Here is a 22725-nt window from a genome sequence, read left to right as displayed (position 1 = left end):
AGAGGGTTCGAAAGAGAAGTGAAAGGTAGGCAAACCCTGGGACAGTGCTCATTGGGAAAGGAGGACTGAAAACCTGGACACTAATGAACAAACTGATCTCCTGAATATTCATGGTAGGAATGAACAGAACAAAGCAGGGAAATGGGAAAGGTCGGTATAACACTCGAGAGGTGCGGTGGGTGTGCAGACTACCATGGTGAAAGGGCGGTAGATTTATCTTTTGCTGTTTCTCACCCCCAACGTTACAAAGGCTTTAGCTTATCTTCCTGTTCTGATATGGGGCCTCCCACCTGAAGGGGTCACTTGATTTCTCCTGTTTGAGATGATTAAGGGGCAAGTTTCACGTACCAATGCCTGAGTTTTCTATTTCATTATCTGTGCTGGAATTTGCTGGTCTCGAGCGGAGAAGATAGGTCTACTTGTGGGGGAATCCAAAATGAGGAATCACCAATCTAAGGTGGTTACCAATAAACCCAATAAGGAATTTGCAAGAGATGCCTTTACCCAGAGAAGTGGAACTTGCAAACAGAGAGGGTAGTTTGTCCCTTTCAGGAGGAGCAAGGCAAGTCCATGAGGGAGACGAATGGGAGGGGGTTCATGGAGACAACACAAGCAGACATATAGGGCATTGATCTATTGATATGTTCACAGGCCGCACATCTTATATGAAATAGTTCTATGTAATAAACCGGTCTTTTTGGTTAATAAGCGTGCAGGAGAGCTGTGAAGATTTCTTTTGTGTGATTATTGAGAAAGATTTCATCACCATTCGAGTAGAAGCAGTCTATCCCGAGTCGTCCTTGCTGGCTTGGCTTAACATAATCAATTCTATTTGATTGATCCTTTGGCGGTACGGTGGCGCAGTGGTTAGAACGGCTGCCTCACCGTGCAGAGGACCCGGGCTTCATCCCGGCCCCGGGTCACTGTCTGTGTGGAGTTTGCACATTCTCCCCCTATCTGCATGGGTCTCACCCCCACAACCCAAGGATGTGCAAGGTAGGTGGATTGGCCACGCTAAATTGCCCATTAATTGGGGAAAAAAGAATTGGGTACTCAGTTTTTTAAAAATTCTATTTGATTGACCCCAAAATTCCCCCTCAACAGCCGCGTGTGGCGCTATGTTTGGGGGTTCATGAGGGCCAGAATTGGACCAGGGACCCACAGCTGCGTGATGCTCTCGGCAGAGGTTTGACATCGAGAGCCGGGTGTGGTGCCACGATACCCTCCACCAAAGAGGCCGCGCAGGGGTCCTGCCAGATTCACACCCATCATGATCAATGTCGCGTCCACCCTCGTTGCCAAGGACTTCATTCTGCTAATGGGCTTGGGAAATTTTGGAAATCCCAGTTCATGGATCAATCAGTTGAAATGGGAAAGATAAAACTGAAAGGACTTGCATTCACATATGATGCCTGTTGTGATCCAAGATTGTCCCAAAGTGTTTTAGAATCAACCAAGTACTCATGAGGTATAGTCACCGATGTAACATAGGAAACAAGGCAGCCAGTTTGCAGACAGCAAGATCCTCCAAACAGCACTGTGACAATGACCTACTAACTAATAATGTTGCTTGAGGGATAAGCATTGACCAGGAAACTTCTGTTCCTCAAAATAGTGTCCGTGGGATCTGACCTCCACCTGACGGGGAAGGTGGGGCCTCGTTTAGCATCTTGACTGAAAGCTGGCACGTCCATTGGCACTGCACTCCCTCAGTGCTGCACTGGAGGGTTAGCCTAGATTCTGGCTCTCTGATTCCGTGGGCAGAGTGCTACTCGTTCAGCCACAGCTGGAATCTGAGGAAGGCAGCAGCTTCGGGATTAAGCATCTGGTCCAGTGATGGGCAACGTAGGCTGGTGAGTGGGCCACACGAATGGCCCTCCTTCATCTCAGTTGGCCACACAATTGAAATCGGGCTTGTTCACGAACCGTGACCCCACACATTTACCACACGCTGAATATTTCATCACTAGCTATAGAAAACACTTAATCATTTATATATTAATAGAACTATCATCAACATAAAAGGGTAAAGCCAAAATAAATAATGACACTTTGGAAGCCGAGTGAGCACACGGACTTAGCGGAATGTGGCAGCCCTGCGCACGGGCAGCAGTCGACAAAATGCCTCATGGGCTGCACTGCGAAGAATGAGGGGGGGCCGTATGTGGCCCCCTGGGTCACAGGTCGTCCAGCACTTGACTTGGTGTCTCTTGTGGTAGGGCGTTGTGGGAAACATTCCAACATTCGCAGTTGGCAGAGGCCCTGCCTCCGTTAAACAAGCACACCCCTCAGCAAGGTTAGGGCTGGTGCTGAGCGGGTGAATGGACATCCCGCTCCACCGCGGGAAGACCTCTGCTTATTGGGTAGTTCAAAAGTTGAGCAATCTTGGCATCATCAGGGTGGGCCTTATAAATGAATTTTGCCAGTGAGTGTTGGCACTTCAGACCTGAGGTAAAGTACAAAGTGGAGGCTGCTTCTCCTCCTCCTTCCCCCCCCCCCCCCGCAATGACATCTGCATGTGACTCATTAAATCGTGTTCAGGAGCAGCAACTATTTATACTTCCTAAGCCCTGTAGCGCACAAAGACTCCATGAGACGAATAGAGTGACGTCGATGAGGCTTTATTAAGCGTGTCTGTTCCCCAGCAGCTCGATAGTAAACTGGCCTGCGGGGGAAGACACCGGCTTCTTATACTTCGCCTTCAGGGCGGAGCTTGAGGTCAACGGCCAACCAGGACCCGGGATCTGTCAGCCAATGACATTAGGGCTTCCAGTCCCACATGACCCCCAATACATACTACCACAAGCCCCTTGTTCAACAGTTAATTGTAGCAATCCTGCAGTCACCCTATCGCTCGGCTTCAAACAAGGGATCAGAAGGTAGATTAATGTGAACCATCCACTTTGGGATTTCAGAATGATTCTATAACCCGAATGATACAGGAACTGAAACGGTTACAGTATGAATCTCTGTTACATAGACTAGATTTGAATCCCCTCTGATATTGAAAATTATGGGGTGGCCTAATTGAGGTGTTTAAAATGATTGAAAGGCTGGATGTGGAGAAACTAAAGGAGTATATTAAAATTAGAATGAGGCTGCTATGAGGTGGAATCAGGAATCATTTCTTCACAGCAAGGTTAATGGAAATCTGGAGCACTCACCCCGAAAAGGCGAGGGGGTCATGTAGAATTCCTTGTTAGGCGAAGATTGCCGAACCAAACCGTGCTGAGAGTCCAGTTCAATCATGATGTCATTGAATGCAGAGTGATTTGAAGGGCTGAATGGCCTGCTCTTGTTCGTGTGCATGAATAGGGGGAGGCAACGGCATAGTGGAAATGTCACTAGACTACTAAACCAAAGACCCCGAGTCATGCTCTGGGGACCCGGGTTCAAATCACACCATGACAGATGGTAAAATTTGAATTCAATAAAAATCTGGAATTAAAAGTCTAAAGGTTTTATTTTATTTGTTCAGGGGTCGTGGGCATTGCACGCTGTGCCAGCATTTATTGCCCATCCCCCCTTGAGGGGATGGTTAAGAGTCAACCACATTGTTGTGGGTCTGGAGTCACATGTAGGCCAGACCGGGTAAGGACGGCAGATTTCCTTCCCTAAAGGACATTAGTGAACCAGGTGAGTTTTTACGACAATTGACAATGGTTTCATGGTCATCATTAGACTTGTGATCCCAGATTTGTTTATTGAATTCAAATTTCGCCATTTGCAGTCCAAAGTCTAATCAATCGTGTCAATTGTCTTTAACACCCAACTGGTTCACGAATGTCCTTTAAGGAAGGAAATCTGTCGTCTTTACCTGGATTGGCCAACATAGGACTCCACATCCACTGCAATGTGGTTGACTCTTAAATACTCTCAGGGATGAGCAATAAATGGTGGCACGGCCAACGACACCCACATCCCATGGACGAATAAAAAATAAATAAAACAGTGCTCCACAAATATCGAGGAACTGGATGTGCATCGCCTTAAAAATATCATTACTTGCGTGGCAGCACGGTGGCGCAGTAGGTTAGCCCTGATGCCTCACGGCACCGAGGTCCCAGGTTCGATCCCGGCTCTGGGTCACTGTCCGTGTGGAGTTTGCACATTCTCCCCGTGTTTGCGTGGGTTTCGCCCCCACAACCCAAAGATGTGCAGGCTAGGTGGATTGGCCACGCTAAATTGCCCCCTAATTGGAAAAAATGAATTGGGTACTCTAAATTTTTAAAAAATATATATCATTACTTGGAAGACTGTAGGCAGGATCTTCCGGCTCCTCCCACCAGTGGGATCTTCCGGTCCTGCCGGCGTGATTTTCAAGTCCTTCCGAAGTTGACCCCTAACGGCGGGTTTCCCAGGCAAGCCATGCAAAAACCCATAGGCTTTGGCGCTACGGGATGATTCCACTGGCGGCAGATGGCTTGCCACATTCACTGTGGGGAAACCCGTCACACGGGTGTAGTGGGGCGGGGAGGGGGAGAGAATCCTGCCTAATATTTGGTGCTGGATAGGAACAAAACAGTCACGTAGGTTTGGAATAATTAATGGGGTACATTGTCCCTGTGTGCAGATTACACAATATTGATTGAATGTAGGAAATATGCAGTGATATCCAAAATGTTGAAGTTGTACATCAAAGTTATTCCTTCATTCTTCTTCTTACTTTGTATTTTTAAAATGTCTTAACGCTGTCCCAGTTCAGTCCAGCTTTGATTCGGGCCTCATTTCTTCCAGAGATAATTTCAATCGTAACTCCCCCCAAAATTTTTATGTCAGCTGTATAAAATATATATATTTTTTCAGAATTTGAGCTAATTATCTAAATCAAGCTATCCTATTCATTTAATACACAGCGACGGAAAGGGCCCAAGATGATTAGAAACATTTGCAAGATATCGCAAGATAGCTTTTATTGCATTTTTGATTAATTACTATGTATAAAATGTGTCATTGAAATTCGGTTTTCTTCATGGACTTGCCCTCTGCTGTTGTCTCGGGGGAGAATAGATTTCGTGTTTACCAAGTATACTAGATTATTAATCAGATAGCTGAACATCAGACATGTGAGATGATTATCCCTCAGGAGAGTGCATAATAAGAAATGACATTACAGGGAGATAGGAATCTAAATGAATTCAACTTCAAAATGGCCACCTTCCACACACTCCGGCCTCTTTATTCATCCACAGGGTGTCGGCATCACTGGCAACGCCAGCATTTATTGTCCATTGCTAATTGCCTGCTGAGAAAGTGGTGGTGGGCCAACGTTCTTGACAGCTGAATGGTTTGCTTGGCCATTTCAGCGGGCAGTGGTAAGAGTGTGGCGGGTTGACGTAGATCTGCTGGAGTCACTTATGAGCCAGACCAGATAAGTGCGCAGCACGGTAGCATTGTGGATAGCACAATTGCTTCACAGCTCCAGGGTCCCAGGTTCGATTCCGGCTTGGGACACTGTCTGTGCGGAGTCTGCACATCCTCCCCGTGTGTGCGTGGGTTTCCTCCGGATGCTCCGGTTTCCTCCCACAGTCCAAAGATGTGCGGATAGGTGGATTGACCATGATAAATTGCCCTTAGTGTCCAAAGTTGCCCTTAGTGTTGGGTGGGGTTACTGGGTTATGGGGATAGGGTGGAGGTGTTGACCTTGGGTAGGGTGCTCTTTCCAAGAGCCGGTGCAGACTCGATGGGCCGAATGGCCTCCTTCTGCACTGTAAATTCTATGATAATCTATGAAGAATAGCAAATACAGAGTGGACAGTCAGAGGCTTTTTCCCAGGGTAGAGGGGTCAATTACTAGGGGGGCATAGGTTTAAGGTGCGAGGGGCAAGGTTTAGAGGAGATGTACACGGCGAGTTTTTACACGGAGGGTAGTGGGTGCCTGGAACTCGCTACCGGAGGAGGTGGTGGAAGCAGGACGATAGTGACGTTAAGGGGCATCTTGACAAATACATGAATAGGATGGGAATAGAGGGATACGGACCCAGGAAGTGTAGAAGATTTTAGTTTAGACGGGCAGCATGGTCGGCACAGGTTTGGAGGGCCGAAGGGCCTGTTCCTGTGCTGTACTTTTTCTTTGTTCTTTGTTCCTTCTCTGAACCAACTGGAATTTTATGACAATTTGGTAATCAACGTGACCCCCTTATTGATTGATACCAATCTCTACTTTTTTTAATCAGATTTATTTTATTAATTGATTTTAAATGCCCCCAAATGCTGGGCAGAGAATTGAACTCTTTTTTTGTCCCCCCGGTTATTTGTCTATACCTGTAATATAATCACTATGCTCCTATTCCTGATTCTCTCTCTCGTTTCATTTGGACAGAACCTGACAGTTAAACGGAGTCGATTGTCATTTTTTTCTTCCCTTTGTTGATTCACCTCAACATTGCACAGAAACCCGGTGTTGATGTTTTGAGCGAGGGCCTCGGTACTGTGTCCTTTCTGTCATCCTTGATACTCTGCACAAGCCTAACAATCCAGGAATGGAGTGCGGAGCCCTCAAAGGAGTCCCTGTTTGCATCTTATCAGCTTACTTGGCACTTAGCACGATATTCTTAATATAACTTTATTTTATTAAAGATCTACTAATTAGCTCAGGATGGTTTGAAATTCAGAAGATATAATACCTCATGATATGTTTAATAAGTCCATCCCCGCTCGACCAGAACTGATTCAGCGACAATTATTTTGACTCCCTTGTGGTGTCGGGTTTTTTTATTAACGATTTTGACAGGCGTTAATTGAGCCAGATAGAAAATTGCCAGTCTCTTGGCAGGAAGGATGGGTTGCGTCTGAAGCTGAAAAAAAGTGCCCCGATGGCCTTCGGGTGGGGCTAGCAGGAGCCGGACGGAAGGGGAAAGGAGCCGGACGGAAGGGGGAAAAGAGCCATGGGTGGCCTTCTGGAGCAATCAGCCAGGTGTGGAGTGTCAGTTACAGTTTTGACGTGGAGCAATCAATGGAAGAAACCCTTAAAAAACACACACACATGCACACAGACATGTGCTTTGAGGCTTTCCTCTCCCCCCCCCCCCCCCCCGCCGATGTTTGAGATGTCTTGATAGTGGCAGGATGAGAGTATCAACCATGCAGAGCTAAGTGGAACATCAGTAGCCCTTTTATAGTGGGCCTTCATAAAAGCGGACAAAGTAAGATGGTTAAAGTTCTGGTTGAGGGGGTTCTAATACAGTTGCAATTTTTAGGACCGACGGGAATAGATTTTTGGGCCTGGTAAATTATTATCCAACCAGTCCCAGTTAGCAGATAATGCAGGGAAATGAGCTTGGCTGGCAACAAACAAGTTGCCATGGCAATGAAAGGAAAGCTGCTAAAATGTCAAGCTTGCAATGTTGAGCCAAGCGACAGCTTCAGAGTAAAAAGGAGTGGAATCTGTGTGTTTCTGTTTCTCTAAGAAACAATTAAGGCTCAGCAAAGCAATATTAGGTTCAAACGCTTGACATGGAACCACAGATCAGGAAGAGATCAGGCTTCTTTTTGCTGATTTGCTGATCTCACCCAAGGGAGCGGCAGAAGGGCAGATATCAGCTCAAAGTGCCAGATCCTGAATGCTCCCTGGAAATGCTGGGTGAGGAGATGATTAATCCTAGCTGTGATGCCCCTCACAGTTCAATAATCTGTTAGTGCTGACTCTCCAGGAAGATGGGGAGGGAGAACGAACGGACAATGGGGCAAAAGGACAGAAGTGCGAGGAATCTGGACCGTGAGTGGAAGGAAAATAGAGAAAACCAATTTGGATGACAAAAAAACCGCTTGCGGCACTGAAGTGGACTCAACCTGAGGTGTGGATACAGGCGTGGAATGAGATGTTTTTACCGGTGTGTAATGAGGTGTAGATACAGATGTAGAACGAGGTGTGGATACCGGTGTGTAACGGGCTGTGTATCGAGGTGTGGGTACAGGTGTATAGCGAGGTATGGATACAGATGTAGAACGAGATGTGGATATCAGTGTGTAACGAGCTGTGTGACGAGGTGTGGATACAGGTATGTAATGAGGTATGGATACAGTTGTAGAATGAGATACCGGTGTGGATACCAGTGTGTGACGAGGTGTGGACACAGGTGTGGAATGAAGTATGGATACGGGTGTGGAACGAGGCGTGGATACCGGTTTGGATACATGTGTGGATATGTGTGTGTATTGAGGTGTGTAACTTGGTGTGGATACAGGTACAGGTTCGGATACACATGTGCAACGGGGTGTAGATACAGGTATGTAACGAGGTTTGGATACAAGTGTCTAATGAGGTGCGGAACAGGAGTAGGCAACCCATGGACCAGCTCCGTCACTCATTTCCTTTCTTACACCTTTCAGCCAATTTGGTTCTGTAACCATACCCGTTCCGCCAACAATCTATCAATCTTGGTTGTGAAATTTTCCAATTAGCCACCCAGTCTGACCAACTGTTCGGGAGAGGGCAAACTGGTTTCGCCGCCCCGTCGCGGCCGCGATTATGGTGTCGGGGTGCGGAGAATCCAGCCCCATGTCTTTAGGGTGAGGCCATCATCCATTCAGCTAGGCCCCTGACTCCAGGGTAAACATGCTGGGGCCCCCATGTGCTGGTGTATGTCCGTATTCGGCGCACTCTTGCCAGGAAATCCCCAGTATTCACTGAGATAGCGGAAGTGCCTGATATGAGCAAACCGCTTATGAATCTAGTCGGCAATTCTGGGGAAACGTCTTTACCCAGAGAGTGGAGAGAATGTGCAACTTTCCTGCCAGAGAGAGTAGTTGAGGCAAATGGCATGGACAGATTCAAGGGGAAGCCAAACAAAAACAAGAAGGAGAAATAAATAGCTGGTATTTTGATGGAAGAAGGGCAAAAGAAAGATTAAACTCTGATGCTGCAAGTCAGGGTAGCAATCCACCTAGTGGATTCACAATTCAAAATATATTTGTGAAAGGTGCCAATGTTCACTGCTGGATTTCACCAAACTGAGATGGTACAGATGCAAAAACTTACACCCGCAAGGGGGTTAGAGCACGAACTTTGATAACGTTGTGCTGTTGCAATCCGAATAATCTAACGGTCTTTCATTTCAAGGGGGTTATTCTGGAAAGCCCAGGAATGCTCTGACTGAGAGAATACCACTATGAAAATTTAATCAGGGCTTACTCACTAACTCTGAGCACATATGACTGCAGGGGGTTGGGCGCAAAGATGTTACATTAATTATTTTCTTGTAAGGCGCTGCATTAAGTTACTGAAACATGATGTAAATTGAAAGCTCCTCGAGTACAGTACGGTTCCCAGCCACGCATTCCTCAATTTTCACATCTGCTTATTGCTGGCAAAAATGTAATGACTGTTTTGATCTGCACTCAATGAGATAAAACACGTGTAGTGACTGCGAGGTGGAAAGGCCTTCAATCAAATTTATGTCTCCTGTGAGTCAGAATCACTTTACTGTTGAAAACAAATGATGCTCAAGTGTTAACTTTTTTTTTAATATATCCGTGAGTGTTTACAAGTCAACTTGTACAGACTGGCCTTCCATTCCCTTGAACGTAGACAATTAAGGGCAGCTCTAATTGAGCTGTTTCAGCTGATTAAAGGATTTGAGAGGGAAGCTGTTTCCTGTAAGGGGAGGGGGGGGGGGGGGGGGGAGGAGTGGAGCAGGGAGCCCAGAACAAGGGGAGACAACCTTAAAATTACAGCTTTGCGGTTCAGCAGTGATGTCAGGAAGCATTTCTTCATGCAAAGGATTGGTGGAAATTCCAGAACACTCTCTCTCTCGCAGAATAGATGTTGAGACGGGGAGGGGGCCAAGGGGCGGTCAATTGAAATTTCACCGCTGAAATTGATGGCTTTTTGTTCGGCACAGGTATTAATGGTTATAGAATCGGGGAGCGTACATTTTTTGGTAGGAGGAATAAGGGGAGGCCATTTAAAATGAAGGGTACAATTCTAAAGAGGATGCAGGAACTGAGGGGATATGTGTCCAAATCATTGAAGGCAGGAGGGTGGGTTTAATGAGTGGTTAAAAAGGTAGACCTTGGGCTTAATAAATATGGACAGACTGCACAAAGGGAAGGAAATTGAGACCAACCTTCATAAAGTATTTTAAGCTGCACTGATGTGCAGCGTCCACCTTTGGGATTCGCACTTCAGAAAGAATTTGAAGGCATTTGAGATGGTTGCAGAAGAGATTTACAAAAGTGGTTCCAGGGATGTGGGCGTTCGGTTATGTGGATGGATCGGAGAATCTGGAATGTTCTCCATGAAGAAGGGACAGCTGAGAGGAAATCCAATAGAGCTGCTCAAAACTCTGAGGGGTTTGGAAAGAGTAGATAGAGAAACTGTCCTCATTGGAGGGAAGGCGAAGAACCGGAGGACCTATTTCACGTGTTTGGCAAAAGAACCAATGACGACCTGAGGGAAATCCTCTTCAGACAGCGAGTTGTTAGGATCTAGAATGCCCTGCCTAAGAGTGTGGTGGAGGCAGATTAAATCTTGACTTTTGAAAGCGAATTGGATAAATACCCGAAAGGAAATAGAATTAAGGAACTACAGGGCAGGGGAGTGGGACTAGCTAATAGTCCTTGCCAGGGTCTGGCACAGTCAAGATGGGCTGAGTGGCCTCCTCCTGTGCTGTTGTAACCATTCCCTGATTCAATCTAGTTAATATACAGTTCAGCCATGATCTCATGGAATGGCAGAACAGGCTCGAGATGCTGAAACAGTCTACTCCTGTTCCCCTGTTACTTCCTTCCCAAGTCCAGACGCACAAATTGCCAAGAGGCATGTTTGTTTTTACATGTCAAACTTGTCTTGCAGAACCAACCACGATTGAGACAACTTCTCTCGGGACAGCTGGTGTGAAAACCACAGTGGCAACCACAACCTCAACCACTTCCGAGAAAGCCCTCGCCACCACAACGCTGGCTGCAGGCACGAAAGAAGGCAGCCGAGGGCCCAGACCAGGCCTGGCTGATGCTGCGACGAAAACCCCTCCGGTATCCACGTTCTTCCCCATCCCCGAGAGATTCTGTGAGGTGACGCAAGCCAGGGAAATAGGCTGGCCTCAGACACAGCGAGGCCTGATGGTGGAGCGCCCATGCCCGAAGGGTACTCGAGGTAAGAAGGTTTTATTTTAGTGTCTAGCTGTGTATGATATTTAAATTGTTTGAAAGTACTCAATCTAATTCCAGAAGAATTAAAACGGTGAGTGATTTCCTTGTTATATTTGTGATAAATAATTTTAAGTGGCATTGTAAGGCCCAATGTTTGCAATAGTGATCTGAAGGAACATGGGATCATTTTCTCAGGTTAACTTGAGGAACAGGGATCTCTGAAGCCCAATTGTTGCTGCTACTGCAAAAAATATTCTGACTAGATCGTTGATTTGTTTTTCTGGAGAAATACTGCCTTTTTATCAACACCCGCCACAAGTGAGATAAGGGGGGGGGGGTCGTGGGGGGTGAATGCGAGGGGAAAGGAGGGGGAGATGGGGAGCAAATGAGGAAAAGATGAGGGGGCAAAGGAGGGGGAGAGGAGGAGGTGAAGGACGGGAAAGATGAGGGGGTGAAGGAGAGGGAGGTGATGCGGGGGAAATTGAGTCGCAGGGAAACGGGGTATTGAAGGAGAGGAAGCTGGGGCAGGGATACCAACCCGGCTCAAGAGCTGAAACTCCCAGCCCCTCCGCTCCCCCCCCCCCCCCCCCCCCCCAACCAAACAGCTCTAAACTCAAGCCCCCCCACCCCTGTCTGAGTCACTGGGGTGACACTGGGAAAGACAATGCAAAGCACTGCCTTAGCTTGCTTCTTGCAACAAGACAATGGTAAGAATACGGCAGTGATTACAGGTCTCCCAGCCCATTAGAGGTCCCTGGGAGGTTGAGCTCTGGGCAGGGGAGTAGTGCCCTGGCACTCCCGCTGGCACACTGCCACCCTGTCACCTGTGCACTGCTAGTCAGGCCAACCTGGCTGTTGCCCATGCCAGGGATTGAGCCCAGGGGGTGCCTTACCCTTAAGAGGTGGAGCGAGAGAGGATTCGATGACCCAATAAGAGGCAGTGGGGGTGCCCAGAGGGCGCAGTGGGGCGGCTGAGCGAGGTCAAAAGATCGGGGCGCCATTTTTAAATGGTCCACGAGTCGTCTTCCTGCGCTGGCGAGCTGAGGTCGTCAATGCAGGAAATGAGGTAAGTGCTGCCTCTGCCGAGCATTCATCGCTGAGGCAAAAAAACCCGGCAAAGTCCGGTTAAATAGCGGGGTGATGCTCGGCATTCCACGCTGAGGAACACCCCGGTAAACGCACCCAAAACGGGGTTCTGTTTTTATCCTCTTGAATGGCGGCCCATATCTCCACGTATTTATCCAGCTCCCTTTTGAAATTATTATTTACCCATTGTCACAAGTAGGCTTACATTAACACTGCAATGAAGTTACTGTGAAAAGTCCCTAGTCGCCACACTCCGGCGCCTGTTCGGGTACACAGAGGGAGAATTCAGAATGTCCAATTCACCTAACAGCAGGTCTTTTGGGACTTGTGGGAGGTACCCGGAGCACCCGGAGGAAACCCAAACAGACATTGGGAGAACGGGCAGGCTCCGCACAGACAGTGACCCAAACCAGGAATCGAACCTGGGACTCTGGCGCTGTGAGGCCAAGGTGCTAACCACTGTGCTACCGTGCTGCCTCTTCTGGCGTCTTTCAGAAAGCGTGCTCCAAATCCGAACAGCTCACTAAATAGGATAAAACTCTCCACACCTTCCTCCACCTCCGTTCCTGGTTATTTTGCTTGTTATCTTCAAAGCATTGTCAACGATCACCCACCACACCTCTTGTTAAAGTTGTGAGATTCTGGCTTTCAATGTTGGGACGGGGTGGGGGGCTTATTTTCTGACATGACCCAGTTAACATTACCCTGGGTATAGCAGGTCAGTGCCATTGGGGGCCGGGCCATTGATGGAGACCTGCCATCAAAGCCACCTCCTCACCTAAAAATAAACAGCAATGGCCATTAGGTCACCGATAACCAACAGCAATGCGGCTGCCCGACCAAGGGGAAAGACTAATGATGCTGCCAGCCTTCTGCAAGCAGTGCATCCGTCACTTTGTGGATGTAGCTGGGCACAGGGTGTATTGACCAGTGGCGGGCACATAGACCCCCTCCCTGGACCACCATCTCACGTCAAAATAAATGACTGCTGCCACTTGAGCAGTCGCACTTCAGAGCCTGCAGTGTGACTGCAGAACCCTCTCCAAAGCTCAGGTCAGCTCCCAGGTGATTGTCACCACCCTTCCCCAGAATATGCTGCTCCTTTGATAGAAGGCAAGATAATTAATTGTGCAACTTTGCGTGGCAAAGGCTCAGATTTTACTGCCATTGTCTTGTCCCCCTTCCACTTCTGGATCAAACAGCTGAGGAACAGCTGACAGACTGCCACCTATGGCATTTCGCACCATCCGCCTCGCTCTGATGGCTTTGGCAGTGGTATCAAAACCTTGCCCATCTGTGACAGACCCCAGTGATGTAGCGGAGAATTGCAGAAAGCCTGGGGTGTGCCTGCTGCACTTGAGTTAATAGGATGTGGCCCCCTCATAATCAGCCAAATTGCTGTTTTTGCTTCAGTGAAGAGTAATCATTATTCAGTATGCTGAGCCAACATTTGAAAACGCTCAGTGGCATTGACTGTGCTGCAAAGGGCTCTCACTGCTGAATGGCAAAAATGCCCATTAGCATCTAATGCGATGGGAGCCCCTCTCCCGAAACATTGCTGCAGATGATATGATTGTCAACAATCCTAGATTCATTTCTGTGCCTTTTCCTCTTGCCTTTTCCACTGAAAATAATCAAAAAGACTAATGAGAACACTGGCCTTCATGTTTAGCGGAGTAGGCTAGGTGGCATGGGGCAGAGTGGTAATGTTACTGAATGAGTAATATAAAGACCTCCGCTCTGGGCACCCACCACAGCAGTAGCAGGTGGCATTTAAGTTCAATTGATTAGTAAATTCAATTTTTAAAAAAATCTGGAATGTAAAGCCCGTCTCAGCAATGGTGACTATGAAACTATCATCAATTGTTGTAAAAAACCATCTGGTTCACTCATGTCCTTAAGGGAAGAAAATCTGCCACCCTTGGGCTGGCCTACATATGACCTGACCCACAGCGATGTATTTGACTCTTAACCACACTCGAGGGTGATTAGGTTTGGCAACATTTACCTTGCCAGGATGTCCATATCTTGTGAAGGAATAAAATAAAGGGGGAGAAGTCATACTTCAGCTACACGTGGCTCGGATCTTTTGGTTGGACCTTATCTGGAGCAGTTTTGAGCATCAAACCTTGGGAAGAATATATTGGTCTTGGAGCGGATACAGCATTAATTTACCAGAATGATGTTTGGACTCCAAGGGTTAAATCACAAAGAGAGTTTCCACAATTCTCTGGAAATTAACAGGTTTAGGGGCTTTTAGTCTCTCACAATCTGTGGACATTGGGCTCAGTGCTGAAGGTGAGGACTATTGGCTCTGAGCTCTGCGTAATGGGAGGTCAGATCAGCAATACATGCAGCAGGATGAGACAGGTCCCTCTTTCAATTTGGCGCGCTAGTTTAAAGAATATAGAAAATAAAAGCTGGAGGAGGACATTTGGCCCTTCGAGCCTGCTCCGCCGTTCATTGTGATCATTTAAAAAAAAAAAATATTTTTTTAATATAGATTTAGAGTACCCAATTGTTTTTTTTTTTTTTTCAATTAAGGGGCAATTTAGCATGGCCAATCCACCTAACCTGCATATCTTTTGCTTTGGGGGTGAAACCCACAGACACGAGGAGATTGTGCAAATTCCACACAGACAGTGACCCAGGGCCGGGATTCGAAGCCGGGTCCTCAGCGCCGTAGTCCCAGTGCTAACCACTGCGCCACATGCCGCCCCCATTCATTGTGATCATGGCTGATCATTCAACTCAATAGCCTAAGCCCCCCCCCTCCCCCAATATCCTTTGATTCACTCCGCCCTATGTGTTATATCTAATTGCTTCTTGAAAACATACAATGTTTTGGCCTCAACTACTTCCTGTGATAACAAACTCACCACTTTCTGGGTGAAGAATGTTCTCCTCATCTCTGTCCTAAATGGTCTTCCCTGTATCCTCAAACTGTGACCTGGACACACCCACCATCGGGAACATCTGTTCTGCATCTCCCCTGTCCAGTCCTGTTAGAATTTTACAGGTTTCTATGAGATCCCCCCCTCATTCTTCTGAACTCCCGCAAATACAATCTTCAGGGATGGGGCCCACCCCCGGCAATTCTCCGGTCCGCGATGGGCCGAAGTCCCGCCGCTGTCAACCCACGCCAGCCTGCGCGGATTGAACCACCTTTCGAACGGCGGGACAAGGCGGCGCTGGGGGTGGGGGGGGCAATCTGGCCCCGAGGGGTGCCCCCACGGTGGCCTGGCCCGCGATCGGGGCCCACCAATCCGCGAGCGGGCCTGTGCAGTGGCGGCGCACTTTTCCTGGTTTAGCTCACTGGGCTAAATCGCTGGCTTTTAAAGCAGACCAAGGCAGACCAGCAGCATGGTTCAATTCCCTTTACCACCCTCCCCGAACAGGCGCCGGAATGTGGCGACTAGGGGCTTTTCACAGTAACCTCATTGAAGCCTACTCGTGACAATAAGCGATTTTCATTTTTTCATTTCCTTCCGCCTTCGCCATGGCCTCCACCATGGCGGAAGAGACCCCCTCCACTGCGCATGCAAGGGGATGCCGTGGGCGGCTGCTGACGCTCCTGCGCATGCGTCACACGGCAAAGTCATTTTCTGCGCCAGCTGGCGGGGCACCAAAGGCCTTTCCCGCCAGTCGGCGGGGCGGAAATCAGTCCGGCGCGGGCCTATCCCCTCAACGTTAGTCCTCGGCCCCTCAAGATGCGGAGGATTCCGCACCTTTGGGGTGGCGCGATGCCGGACTGATTCGCGCTGTTTTTGGTGCCGGTCGGCGGACATCGCGCCGATTGCGGAGAATCCCGCCCCAGGTTTCCCAGACGGGAATCTGGGCTGGTTGCTCACTCCCGCCTCCCTTCCCAGAGTCTAGCCGAGGATCACCGGCAGGGTCTGAGATCGGCAAACTCTGTCATTCTTGACTTTTGCTCATCATGGTACTCGAGAATGTCGGAGATTTGAGCTTTACAAATTAGCGTCGCCAAATTAAAAGAGGGTAAAGTGGGGCCTTTCTCATCTTGCTGTGTGTAATCCTGATTGGATCCTTGATCCTAGCGTCAACACTTACCAAATTCACCTCTGAGCCCGATGTCCACAGAATGTCCCAGAAAAAAGGCAAGTTTTAAGTTCAGCTTCCTCTGGCCAAATTGCCCTGCCCGTCTTTGAAGAGGGGGTCGCTGTTGGGTCACCTTAGCAAAGCGAAACAAAGGGGTTTGCATCCAGAAGGTACCTTTCACAAACTTGAGGCATCCCAAAGTGCTTTGACCCAAGTGAAATGCAGTCACTCTTTAACGGAATGTGACCACCGAGGTGCAGCCAGGAGAGACATTCAGCCGTCGATCAGTCGCTGGTGCTCTCACCTCTGGGTCAGGAGGGTGATAATCCAAGAAGTGAACGTAAGAATCGAGGCAAACCTTGCAGTACGCCACTGGCTGCACTTTCAGAGGTGCCATCTTTCAGCCAACATGTTAATCCGAGCCCCCACCTCTGGCAGCTGTCAAAGATCCCCAGGGCATTATTTTGGAGAAGACCCGGGGACATATCCCCGGTGTCCTGGGCAATAGCTTTATTCTACAATCAACACTATGAAAACCATTATCTCGTTGTTTATGGGAGCTTGCTGTGCGCAAATTGAATGCTGTAATTTGCTAGATTACAACAATGACTACACTCCAAATGCAGTTCCTTGGAGGTAAAGTGCTTTGAGATGTCCTACGGTCATGAAAGGCACAATATAAATGCAGGTCTTTTTTGCTCTGATAACCTACTTTTAGTGATATTGGTTGAGGCTTTAGTAACGTGTAGGACACCAGGAAGAACACTCAGAGCTGGAGTTTACACTGAGGGTGTGCTTCCCCGCCCCTCAGCGTTAGTTTCGGGAGCGAGCATACCTCCGATTAACTGGTTCAGCCCGCTTTTGGCTGACAGCCCTTGAATTTGTATGAGGCGGGACTTGCGTCTGCTGGCAGTTAGAAGTAAGTACAGAACCAGGACAAGGGACAGGGCAAAAAGAAATCATGATGGTAGATCTGTGATGGAGGACGAGGGGACACCAGGTAAAAGTGGATGGTCACAGGACAAAAGAAGAAGAAAAAAAGACAAATATCAGTAGCTGGATTCTCCGTTTCAGGGACTAGTTTCCACGCCGTTGTAAAAACTGGCCTTTCACACCAGAAACACTGGCGTCAAAACGCCCCATATTCATAGCCCTGCAGGAGGCTAACAGGACCCATTGTGAATCTAGCAGTTTTAGCTGCAGATACGGGCCCCTGCACTTCCGGGTCAGAGGCCACGCATGCGCACGGCGGTGGCCTCCAGCGGCCGTACCGTGCTCCATGGCGGACTCAGACCGTGGAGCTGGACCTCCTAAATAGTACCCCCGATCGGCTGCGCGCCCGACCCGGACTGCCAGCCCAAAAATAGCCAGGTCCTGTGTAATATTTAACGGCCGGAGAATCGAGGAACCCCCGCTGGTCCCGATTCCATGGATTCTCCGCCCCGGCACTGGACCAATTTCGGCATCGGGGGGGGGGCGGAGAATCCAGCCCCAGAATTTTACTGCCCTGCCCACTGCTGTGATTGCGTGATCCGACCTGAAGCCAATGACCTTTGGCTGGCATGTCGCATCTTCCATGACAGGTCGCTCCGCAGAGGAGCCAGAAAATCCTGTGTAAACAATGACAAATAAAGCCATTAGGAGCAATTGAAATTGGGACCTGCAGATGATGCCCGGGTTTGGAGCATGTTCAGCAGTCCCGTGCACAAGTTGATGAAGAGCAAGAAGTGCCCCAACCCTCTCCAACCCAATCACTGGTCAATATTCCAGCCCCCATCCCTGACCAAGATGTGGCAAAAACAAGTGAGTTCTGGGGCGTCATTCTCCGACCCCCCAGAATGGCCGTTGCCCGCCGTGAATCCCGCCCCCGCCGGTTGCCGAAGTCTCCGAAGGGAGAAAAGTCGGCGGGGCGTTAATGTCGCCGCTGCCGTCGGAGAATGTCACGGGTCTGCGCAAGGCAGCCGATTTTCGGCCTGCCGATATTCTCCCTCCCGGATGGGCCGAAGTCCCATCGACATGATGACCGTTCACGTCGACGTGAATCAAACCTCCTTTTCATCGGCGTGACCCTGTGCTCCAGGTTCAGTGACGGCCTGGGGGGTTAGCTCTGGGCAGGCGATGGCGTGGCCGCAGTCTGAATGCGTGAGGAGAGGTGTGTCTCGGGTTGTGTGTGTGTGTGTGTGCGGCGAGGGGGGGGGGGGGGTGGTTAGAATAGGCTGGGCTCCGGGGGAGTGCCGGGAGGGGGTCCGTGCCGGGGAGGGGGATGGGGGGTCCGTGCCGGGGAGGGGGACGGGGGGTTCGTGCCGGGGAGGGGGATGCGAGGGCAAGTGAGTTGGTCCACCTGGCCAGGTGCCAGCCTCCAACAGTTGGACCCATGCGGTCCATGCCACCTGGCTGGGGGGAGGAGGGGTTATGGGCAATGATGACATGTCGTCGTCCCCCCCCCCCCCCCAACCAGGCCGTCATGTTTTCCGATCATCCAGCGATGTTGGCCGCCGTGGCGGCAGCCGCTCATGTCTATGTTGCCCTGGATGAGGAGGAGGAGGAGGAGGAGGAGGAGCGTGCCAGAGAGGCGGCGCAGGCTGCCGCAGAGGGACAGGCGGCAGCCGCCCAGGCTGGAGGGACACCTGACCGACAGGACGAGGAGGGGGAGGAGGACGTCGCGGGCCCACGGCAATGGAGGCACCCGAGGGCGCCCCGTGTGTACCGGCCCCGGCAGTCATACCAGGACCTCACGGACCGGGAATGCAGGAGGAGACTCCGGATGAGGCGGGAAACCGTGGCACACATCTGCCACCTGCTGGCACACCTGTCACCGCGTGGCACTGGCAGGAGACACCCTCTCCCCGTGTCCGTCAAGGTTACGGTGGCCCTGAACTTTTATGCAACGGGGTCATTCCAGGCACCCAGTGGGGACCTGTCCGGCATATCGCAGACATCCGGGCATCGGTGCATCCGGGCAGTGACAGATGCCCTATATGCCATGGCGCACCGCTACATCCGCTTCCCCGTGGACCGGGCCAGCCAAGATGCCCGGGCCGTGGGCTTCTCTGCCGTGGCCGGATTCCCCATGGTCCAGGGCGCGATCGATGGGATGCACGTCGCCGTGCGGCCACCTGCAGATAACAGGGCCGTGTTCACCAATAGGAAGGGGACCTATTCGATGAACATACAGGTGGTCTGCGACCACCGCATGATGATCCTGCACGTCTGCGCCCGTTACCCAGGCAGTGTACACGACTCATACGTGTTGTCGCGGTCATCCATCCCCGGCATGTACGAGGAACGCCATCCCCGGCTGAGGGGCTGGTTGCTGGGCGACAGGGGCTACCCATTGCGATCGTGGCTGATGGCGCCTATACGGAGGCCACGCAATGAGGCGGAGAACCGCTACAATGATGCCCATGTAGCGACAAGGAGAGTGATAGAGAGGTGCTTTGGCGTGCTGAAGATGCGTTTCAGGTGCCTGGACCTCTCTGGGGGCGCCCTCCAGTATCGGTCAGATAGGGTCGGCCGCATCATTGTGGTGCGCTGCGTCCTGCACAACATAGCCCAGCAGAGGGGCGATGTGCCGCAGGCAGAGGAGGGCGGAGTGGAGGAGCAGCAGGAAGAGGCGCAGTCCTCCCCAGATGAGGGGGATGGGGGTAATGGTCAGGGCAGACGGGGTAGACACAGGCGGGTGGCTGTCCACCGTTACCGGCTGGCCCAGCGGGCACGGGACAGACTGATAGACGCCCGCTTCACTGACTAGATGGGCGTGGGAATCGGGTAGTATGGCCACAGACCGCACACCATGGCAACAGCCGACCACCCACACCCCCCACCCATCCACCCACCCAGCACCCTCACCCCCCTCCCCAACCCCACCCACCCCACCCGCATGCACACCACCCCCCCCCATTGCTGATCCACCTGCGGCACAACGGGCCGGGCTCACACAGTTGCGGGTGGATTGCAGGCCATGGAGGATGATGACAACCCGCCCTGCGATGAGCTCCTGGCTCTACATCGTTGGACTATGTCTGACCCATGGCCACAGTACCACCATCCACCCGGACCATCCCTGCATGCGGCTGTGACACTGCAGCGCACGGTCCCGTCCTCTGCCCGGGGGATGTTGATGGCGGCCCAGGGGGAAGGGGGCAGACTCACCTGGGGCTGATGTAAGACCACCCCTCACACACACACTTGCGCTCAACGTACATGATACCCCCGCACGCTTTGGACAGAGCACAAAGGCAGCTTCTGTAGGTGTAACATTGACTTTAATAACTAAAGGATTTCATGCACGTGCCCTAGCCCCTAAAACTCATCTGTGCCCTGCACCCGTGCCAACTTACTCAGTGTCTCATTGTTTGGCCTTACGGGCCCTTTGACTACGTCTACGTAGTTCCCCAGATGGTACAGCAGAACTGGAGGTGGACTCCTGTGATTCCTGCCCTCTGACACTGGATCCCTTTGGCGGCCGTTTCCTGGGGCGTCCTGGCCTAGATGGGCCAGGCTGCGGCCCGGGCGACTGGGATGGCGAGCTGCCAGCCTGTCCTGCCCGTTGCCCACCCGATGCACCTGGGACGGAAGGGGGGGGGAGTCGGAGGTGTCGTGGTGTACCGGGACCTCCCCTACAGGGGGAGCCGGGACGGACCACACCACCTCCTCCTCCCTCGGGGTGCCCGATGGCCCCCAGGCCTCTACATGGGTGGGGGATGCGAACGGACTGGCCATCCGACGCCCCCCCGACATCTGGCGCTGCCAGTCCTGGAGGCCCGTGCTGGTATCGACAGGGGTCTGCAGGTTTGCAGCCATGGAGCCCAGGGGGTTGGCAAACCCTGTCTGTGACAGTGCGACGCCGGCTCGCACATGGCCACTAGCGCCGATGCCCTCAGCGATGGCCTGCAGAGACTGGGCCATGGCCTGCTGAGACTGGGCCATGGCCTGCAGAGACTGGGCTATGGCGTTGAGCGCCTCTGCCATCTGGCGCTGGCACTGGCTCATGGCCTCCTGTGAGAGGGCAGCCCTCTCACAGGAGGCCATGGGGGGAGGGGGGGATATGGGGGAGGGGGGGATATGGGGGAGGGGTGGATATGGGGAGGGGGGGATATGGGGAGGCTCACCCTGCCTGCTCTGACGAGGTCGTTCACCTTCTTGTGGCACTGGGCGCCTGTCCGTGGTGTCAGGGCTGCAGCGGTGACGGCCTCTGCCACTTCCCTCCACAGACACCGGCTGTGGCGTGGGGCAACTCTGCGGCCGTGCCCGGGATACAGGGCGTCCCTCCTCTGCTCCACCGCGTCCAGGAGCGCCTCCACATCCCGTGACTCGAACCTCGGGGCTGAGCGGCGGCCAGCCATCCAGTCGGGTGTTCCGGTCGGGTGGGGGGGAGCAGCGCGGCCTTATGAGCCGTCACGCCGTGCGGCGCGTATGACGCTGCACGGCGTGAACCACTGCGCAAGCGCGGATTCCGTTACGTCGCTGCTAGCCCATTTCGGGCCGGAGACTTTCGACCCATTTTTCCGACGTGACGCAAGTCGGATTTGCGCCGTTTTTTGCGCCGATCGGCGGACTTTCCGCCGATAACGGAGAATTTCGCCCCTGGTCACTCATTCTGTTGCTGTTTATGGTATTTTGCTATGGTATCAGCTGAATAGCTGCTGTGTTTGCCAACATAACCACAGTCATTACACTGTCAATGTAATTAATTTCATTTTCAGTGCCATGGGGACATCTGTGAGAGATGTGACAGAAGTTACCCAAAAGCTTTCTTGCATTCTCCCTTTTGGTTCATCGCCCCCTTTTGAAAAATTTGTTGGGATGTGGGCTTCACCGTCTGGGCCAGCATTTATTACCCACCCCGAACTGGCCGTGAACCGAGTAGCTTGCTAGGCCATTTCAACAGGGGGGGGTGGGGGAAAGAGTCAACCGCATCACTGGAGACATATGTAGGCCAGATCGAATAAGGACAGAAGATTTCCAGATGGTCTTTACAACAATGATCATCATTAGACCTTTAATTCCAGATTATTTTTTTTATTGTGTTCAAATTTCACCAGCTGCCATGGCGGGATTTGAACCCGAGTCCCCAGAACATTACCCTCTGGATTACTGGTCAAGTGACAATACCACTACGGCACCACCTCCTCGCTTAGGGCGTAACACAGTTAGGAACCATCTTGGCCCATTCGCAACACAGTTCTTCCATGTTATTTCAAAATAGATGGAGCGAAACCCTGGCCGGGATTCTCCCCTACCCGGCGGGGCGGGGGGTCCCGATGGGATGGAGTGGCATGAACCACTCCGGCGTCGGGTCGCCGCACCTTTCGGGGCCAAGCCCTCACCTTGAGGGGCTTAGCCCACGCCGGAGTGGTTGGCGTGCCGCCGGCTGGCGGGAAAGGCCTTTGGCGCCACGCCAGCCGGGGCCAAAAGGACTCCGCCGGTCGGCGGAAGTCCGCGCATGCGTGGGAGCGTCAGCGGCTGCTGACGACATCCCCGCGCATG

The 22725-nt window shown here is 51.3% G+C and overlaps 1 protein-coding gene across 14 annotated transcripts in view; it reads left to right on the top strand.

Moving 5' to 3' along the window:
- The window catches only part of adgrl2a (adhesion G protein-coupled receptor L2a), a 695216-nt gene that overhangs the window by 583373 nt on the left and 89118 nt on the right, over positions 1-22725 (top strand). For all 14 annotated transcript variants that reach the window (XM_072510363.1, XM_072510357.1, XM_072510358.1 and 11 more), the window contains one exon: positions 10796-11095. In XM_072510363.1, coding sequence (XP_072366464.1) covers positions 10796-11095 — 300 coding nt within the window. The remainder of the gene's footprint in view (positions 1-10795; positions 11096-22725) is intronic.

This window comes from Scyliorhinus torazame, chromosome 7 (assembly GCF_047496885.1).
Source record: "Scyliorhinus torazame isolate Kashiwa2021f chromosome 7, sScyTor2.1, whole genome shotgun sequence".
Classification (NCBI taxonomy): Eukaryota; Metazoa; Chordata; class Chondrichthyes; order Carcharhiniformes; family Scyliorhinidae; genus Scyliorhinus; species Scyliorhinus torazame.
Note: the sequence above shows the minus strand (reverse complement) of the source record. Positions and strands in the feature narration are given on the sequence as shown.